The sequence below is a fragment of the Apteryx rowi genome, unplaced genomic scaffold (genome assembly GCF_003343035.1).
Source record: "Apteryx rowi isolate R43461 unplaced genomic scaffold, aptRow1 scaffold_260, whole genome shotgun sequence".
In the NCBI taxonomy this organism is placed as follows: domain Eukaryota; kingdom Metazoa; phylum Chordata; class Aves; order Apterygiformes; family Apterygidae; genus Apteryx; species Apteryx rowi.
The window spans coordinates 171,793-178,878 of record NW_020448975.1 but is presented as its reverse complement, the minus strand read 5'-3'; the positions used below and the strand labels follow the sequence as shown (position 1 = coordinate 178,878).

Sequence of the window (7,086 nt, the reverse complement as noted above, 5' to 3'; positions counted from 1 at the left end):
TTCTTGGTTTGTAAATATTAACTAATTTAATCACATAAAATCAAAGTAAAACGAAACCTAACAAGCCAATCTCCCATTTTCATGAAAACATAGACTGGCTGCTTGGTGCATGAGACCCCAAAGGGTGGAACAGTTGGGATGTTGCAGGGGAAGATCTAAACACAGGGCAGGAAGGGTGACCAGCTGGAAGGCAGCTTTGCAGAGAAGGCCCTGGAGGTCCTGGCGGACAACAAGTTGGACACGAGCCAGTAATGTGCCCTTGTGGCCAAAAAGGCCAGTGGTAACCTGGGCTGCATTAGGAAGAGCATTACCAGCAGGTCAAGGGAGGCAATCCTCCCCCTCTACTCAGCCCTGGTGAGACCACATCTGAAGTGCTGTGTCTAGTTCTGGGCTCCCCAATACAAGAGAGACATGGAACTATGGGAGCAACTGCAGCAAAGGGCTACTAAGATGATTAAGGGACTGGAGCTCTCTCAGCCTTCCTCTTATGTGGAAAGGCTGAGAGAGCTGGGCCTGTTCAGCCTGGAGAAGAGAAGGTTGTGGGGGGTTGGCAGGGAGCAGATCTTATCAATATGTATAAATATGTGATGGGACGGTGTAAAGAAGACAGGGCCAGACTCTTTTCAGTGGTGTCCAGTGACAGGACAAGAGGCAATGGGCAAAAACTGAAACACAGGAAGTTCCATCTGAATGTAAGAAAAATCTTTTTTACCATGAGGGTGATGGAGCACTGGAACAGGTTGCCCAGAGAGGTTGTGGAGTCTCCACCCTTGGAGATATTCAAAAGCCATCTGGACATGGTCCTGGGCAACGTGCTCTAGGTGACCCTACTTGAGCAGGGGGGTTGGACTAGATGATCTCCAGAGGTGCCTTCCAATCTCAACCATTCTGTGATACTTTTGTCTAGCAGTACTACTGTTGCATAAGTCTTTTAACTCCAGGCCCACACAGTCAGATAGAATACTTGTGTTCTAAGTGAAGTGAGTCAGATAACATGAATTAAGAAACCTTTTCAAATTATTGTTATCTGCAAAGGAATTTTTTTTTTTTTTTAGGAAAAAATCTTAAATATAAGATACACTACTATCAGTTTTGTATTCAGTAATGGTCATGGTAATTTCAGGAGTTATATTTTTAAACAAGTAATGACTGAAACTATACTGTTCACCCATTTCCAGATGTAAATACAGTAGATATATTCTACAGTCTTGCAGAGGAGATATTTGCAAGTGATATGCAAAGGATTATGTTTTCTTTCTACCATTACCATATAATTTACAGTGCAAATTCTCAAACAGTGGTTTATTATCTCCACTACATAGCTCATTTTGACCAAGGCAGTTTGTTTTCCTGCATCATGGTCATTCCAGTCTCATACTATTATTTGCACATAAAATGAAAGTTTTTTTAAAAAGTACATAAACCTGAATGCGAATTCTCAGCCTTGCTAGCATTAATATAAGCCCTGCATTCACAGTTAAGATACAAGAAATTATTTTTTGTTCTTTTTTCTTTTCCTGACGTGTTCATTTCCAAAACTGTCATTGCTAAACCCAAGGTCCCTTTCATCATATAAAAGAGGCAGTGAACAAGTCAGACCAAAAGCAAACTTAAAACACTACATCATGAGTCAAGGAAAAGATTTTATTTCAGGACTAACAAGTTGATAATAAATAAAGGAATATAATAATGTAATAACAGATGTTCTCATGCACTTAACACATACAATAAAGCTGGCTTACACTGCTGTTTGGACATATTAAGAAGAGGTATTTGGCAATATTATAAATTTGAACAGTTTAAAGATTATAGAACAAGAAATTCTTTCTGCTGTTGTTTTTTTACATTTCTTTTATACAAATTCAAATAAATATTAATACATCTATTTTTTCTTCAGATTTTGTATTAACTTTTATCATGCCTGATAACTAAGCCACAGCAATATACAACTGCCAAGAAAGAATATTTATGAATTATACTTAGTAATAGTCCTAGAACTGTATCTTATTTATATCACATTGTGCAAGCTCTTTAGGTAAAACTGGATTTTAGGAAAAATTGCAGAAAGTCTAAACTCATTTAAACATTTTCAGTGCAAAGGCCAGTCTAGTCCACAAATTATGGTACTGTAATGTAAGCCAATATTGTATAAATAATAAAACATGCCTATATGATTCAGAGGAAGCTGAATATGTTTTATGTTTTAAAGATCTGACATCTAATATGCAAATTCTGCAATATCAGACATTTTTCAAATCTTCATGAGATGGCAAAATATTTTTAAGACTTTATAAGTGTTTTTTTTTTTTTTTTTAAGATAACTCACATTAACTGTACTACAGCGGCCAAAAGAGACAAACTATTATAATAGAAATCAATCTGATTAAAAAATTAAATATTCCAATTAACACTGAAAAAGTGTTTGTAATCAGTATTTACAATTTGTTAATGATACCAGTGTATAACTTCACACAGTCAAAGTATACCACTTTCCAAGCAAATACCAACTCTTATATCCCCATTCAAGCATTTGATAGTAGTATGTTGTTTATATATGAAATGCATCAGTTTAAGGAAGGAGATCGATCTGTGGTCCAGAGTAATTCTATATATGGCCATTTGGTTTGCAAGCACCGTTTTACAGGAGTGTCATCAGTCTGTAGCATTGGTTCTTCAAAACCCATAACAACTGCTGTGCCTTCTACATACATGACCTGTCAAAATAAACCCAATTATGTCAGCCTATGTTTGTTTAAAATCTCTAAGATGAGATGACTATTTTCACATGGTTAGGAAGCACTTGTTATAAAACATTTTTTACATCAAAAATCAAGTTCATAAAGTTTTACACATTTTCTTTTTTTTTTTTTAATAAAATGAAACATGAAATCTAAGTAACCTAATCTTTTATATTCTACTACCTGAAAATCCTGATCAGGCCATATCCACTCGAAGGTTTACATGAATGGATTGTAAAGGCCAAAATTGGAAAAAAAATCTAGAAAATCCAATGCACAAATTCTGTGACAATGGATCATCTAACTTCAATTTGCATTTCTGCTTGTCAGAAAAAACAATGTAAAAATTATTGATTAATGTCTAAAAAGTATTTCCCTATGATAGACTGTGCTTTAGGAAAAAAAAAACAGAAAAAAAGTTTTTGCATGTCTGTGAAATGCATGGTTTCGAAATAAATATTTTTAGTGCAATAAATGTCTCAATTTGGACTTCATAATTACAAAAGTGATGGACTTTTTGCACAGGCAACTACTACTAGAAGTTAAAAAAAATTACTGATTTTTTTTTTCTTTTAATTTTCATGTAACTGGAAAGAGAGTGAACATGCACAGAGGGCAGAACAAAAGAAAGGTTAAGAAAAATAACTGCATGGAAGTTTTAATAAAGCAGAAGACCAAAAAATTAAATGAACGTTAATTTCATGTATTCATATACCATAGCTGATGTGAAGCACAGGATGTAATTTCAGAATGTACAGTTACTCAGCATTGCTGGAGACCAGACAACTTGTTTAGATGACCAAATTTAAGACCAAGATGTTTGAACTGTTTTCACCTAAAGCAGACCAAAAGGTACAGTACAGAAATTGTACCTTGGACTTAACTTTATGTAATGAATCCTCCACAAAATTAAACTTATGTTTCCAGTAGTTCCATTCATAAAGCAACATTTAAAATAGTGTAGACAGAATTCCCTGAAAACAAGCCTTTGTTTAAATTTTGTGTTATGTATGTATGTTGAATATTAAAAATAAATGCCTCTTGGAATGTTTTTGCTTATGTTTTGGTATACAAAGCTGCTGGATATTTCACAGTGGTAACTGTAATGACTTCATAACTCCAAGCTATTCTGATGACTGAATATACACATTTTCTGGAAGAGTTTTCCCACTTCTAGTCATTTCTTTGTTCCCTATGTCTATTAATTCCTTATACTCTTCTACTAAGTGTTTATTCAGAACTGGTTTAGAAGTGGTCATAATGTGTCACGTATATCCCCCAAGAAAACTGACACTGCAAATGTTTTTTTTTGTCCCCAACTAAGTGCTTCCAAAAAAATCTTGATTTTGAAGCGAGTTTGGAATACTAAAAATACTTCACAAAAAATTCCAAACATCTCAATTCAGATGTATAGTTACTTACAGAAGTTACAGTTTGTCTGTGTTACATCTCCGTTGTCTATAGTTTAGATCCCACTTCTCATGGATGAACTAACTGCTCTATTGAAAAAGCATAGCTTAAGAGATGTAGTCCAGCCAACCGATCCAGTATATGAACGAAAATAGGATCAGGAGCACATGGCAGTTTCCAATCCAAATGTATAATTTTGGAAGAAAAATATTCAAAGAATAATTTTGTAAAAAGCCAGTTTCAAGTAAAAGTACTTTACCTGCAATTATGGCCAGTTTTACATGTCAATACAGGGAGTCAGTTTTGCACACTAATTGTTATCTAAGGCTAGATTTACGTTTCTCAAATCTTACCTTTTCATTATAGTTAGACTGCTTCAGTCCATTGTAATGGTAAACAGTGAATGACTCTGAAACCCTAGAGTCCTAGTAGAAAGAAGGCAGTTAATTTCATGTAATATATACACTGTGTCTTGATAAGTGTCTTTCTTGTCTTTACAACTACACAGAAGCATTTAAGCGGGAAGCTTTACAAGCAGATTGTAAAAAAAGTATAATTTCTTTCCCCAGATTTTCAAGAACAAGTTGTGATTTTCAGTGCTTGTCTGGACACTTTAAATTATAACTTAACCACTGCACATGTAGAATCTGTCCTAGTTATTCAAGTCGGATACCTTAAGTAGTAGCCTCAGTTATGTGTATGTACGACCAACTGCTTGGACGCTACTAAGTTAAATATTTACTAAGGACCAAATTCAATCCTCCACCCTCCATTTCAGAGCTAGAGTAATTTACATCTTAGTAAATTTACATCTGCCTAACTAAACTAATTCTGAAAACACCTGTTCAGCTGCTGCTTAACAGCAGAAATACTGCAGTTGTCAAACTTAAACATTCCAGGTGTTTAAATGCTTTAGTCCTAAAAAGGCCTGAAAAGCTTTGCATTTAGCTGAATTAGGATACACAAATTAACTGTTATACCATCTCTTTTATACCTCCTGGACCAGGCTCCAAACAAAAGCTTATCCCTTTTTTAAAAACTGGAGGGTAAAGGCTGGAGTGAGGAGAGATCTGCTCAGGTTACAGTACACTCATGAGAATACAAAAAGCCCTCATTCATTTTTCTCTTCTGCTTGGAGGGATTCAAAAACCTTATCTTGCTATGGGTCTCAGACAGCAAGCTAGACTATTCAGTGCAGGGAGGGTACAGAAGAAAAAGGTAAGGGGCAACTAACTTACAGAAGTTGCTTCGCAAGGATAGATAAAACTATCCTGGGAAGGAAAAAGAGCGCACATTCTTTTTCCTGATGAAGGCATGCTCACCCTAAAGGTTAAGTGTTGGTTTCCAGTTCCTGTCCCAGATGTTGACTTCTGTGCAGTAACTTTTTCCAAAAAAAGTGTATACAGGGGAATTCAGGATTCCCCCTCTACACGTGACTGTCCTAAGCACTAAAGAATCATGCTTGCTCTCTCAGCCTAAATGATCTTTGAGTATTTTTCTTCAAAGCCAACAGCTTCAAAAAGGAAAGCTGAGGTCCCTTCTTTCCTTCAAGCTGGTGTTTAGTACTTTCTAGAAGAGTGAAAATTTGAATTTGAATATCCTCAGCAAAGGAGGAATTGAATCTGGATCTCCCAAGTGCTAGGTAGGTGTTCAAACATTGTATAAAGGGGAACATCAACAATTCCAACCATCATTGGCATCCTCTTTTTCCTCATAGTATTTTAAAGATATCAATCTTTCTTCATTTCTGAAGACTCTCACGTCCGGAAAGAATTCTGAACTAAGTCTCAATATGGGGAAGGGCTCCTGCTATCTGATCCAGAGAGTACAGATGGATTTGACACATATCCATGCCCTCAGCATCAATTCATGAATTGATTCTGGCAGCTCCCAGTTCTGAACGTGTTGATGGTTCAGACTGTACTCTAAGGCAGAAACACTTTCCATGTTTTGTATCAGAGCTAGCAAAGGTTCAGCAGCACAAGCAGAAGGCAGTGGTAGGTAAGCACGCACAACAGTGAATTTGTGCTTGACGGACAGGCCTTGACTTGGGGCCTCCAACTTTACAAGAGCTAAAGAGTTCCTCCACCACCACTCTCTAGGTGACTAAGGCAGGGATCTGCCAATGACTCCACTATGCTTCCTTATTTCCCCTTATTCAGTTGATGATCCATTCAGGAATAGGAAACAGAGGCAGCAGGGCACAGCAACCCCACATACAATGGGTGTTTCCTCCTCCAGCTATCTGGGGCCCTCAGTACTGGATGGTTCAGGCGCAGCCAATTATGGAGGATGTACTTTGGCCTTCTAAGCTCCAATCTAAGCATCTGGGGCCTAAAATTAAGCACAGCAGTCTTACAGGCTTGCAAGTTTAAAATCATTGTAAGAAATAAGATTATATCCTATTGTAAAGATGTATCCACTTCTGGATATAGAAATGAAAGGAAGAAGAAAGAGTTGACAAATAAGATGCAGACCTAATTCTTTAAATCCAAGAAAACAAACACTACAACTCCTGTCTTTTTGTCTAGATGCTGAATCATCTCTTAATGATGTATACAGACAACTGAAAGCAGCCTCACGATCCCAGGCCCTGGTTCTCATGGGGGACTTCAACCACCCTGATATCTGCTGGAAAGACAACACAGCWAGGCWCARASAGTCCYRGAGGTTCCTGCAGAGCATTGGTGACAACTTCTTGACACAGGTCGTGGAAGAGCCAACAAGGAGAGGTGTGCTGCTGGACCTCGTACTAACAAACAAAGAAGGACTGGTKGAAGATGTGAAGGYYGGGGGCWGCCTTGGCTGCAGTGACCATGAGATGGTGGAGTTCAGGATCCTGTGAGGAAGAGGCAGGGCACTAAGTAGGATCGCAACCCTGGACTTCAGGAGAGCAAACTTTGGCCTCTTCAGGGACCTACTTGGAGGAATCCCATGG

The 7,086-nt window shown here is 37.4% G+C and overlaps 1 protein-coding gene across 9 annotated transcripts in view; it reads right to left on the bottom strand.

Annotated features, from left to right (window-relative positions):
* Positions 1-1,623: 1,623 nt before the first annotated feature.
* The window catches only part of MINDY3 (MINDY lysine 48 deubiquitinase 3), a 61,959-nt gene continuing 56,496 nt past the window's right edge, over positions 1,624-7,086 (bottom strand). For all 9 annotated transcript variants that reach the window (XM_026067666.1, XM_026067665.1, XM_026067673.1 and 6 more), the window contains 2 exons: positions 4,502-4,573; positions 1,624-2,714 (listed from right to left, as the gene is read on the bottom strand). In XM_026067666.1, coding sequence (XP_025923451.1) covers positions 2,565-2,714; positions 4,502-4,573 — 222 coding nt within the window. In that variant the 3' untranslated portion in view covers positions 1,624-2,564. The remainder of the gene's footprint in view (positions 2,715-4,501; positions 4,574-7,086) is intronic.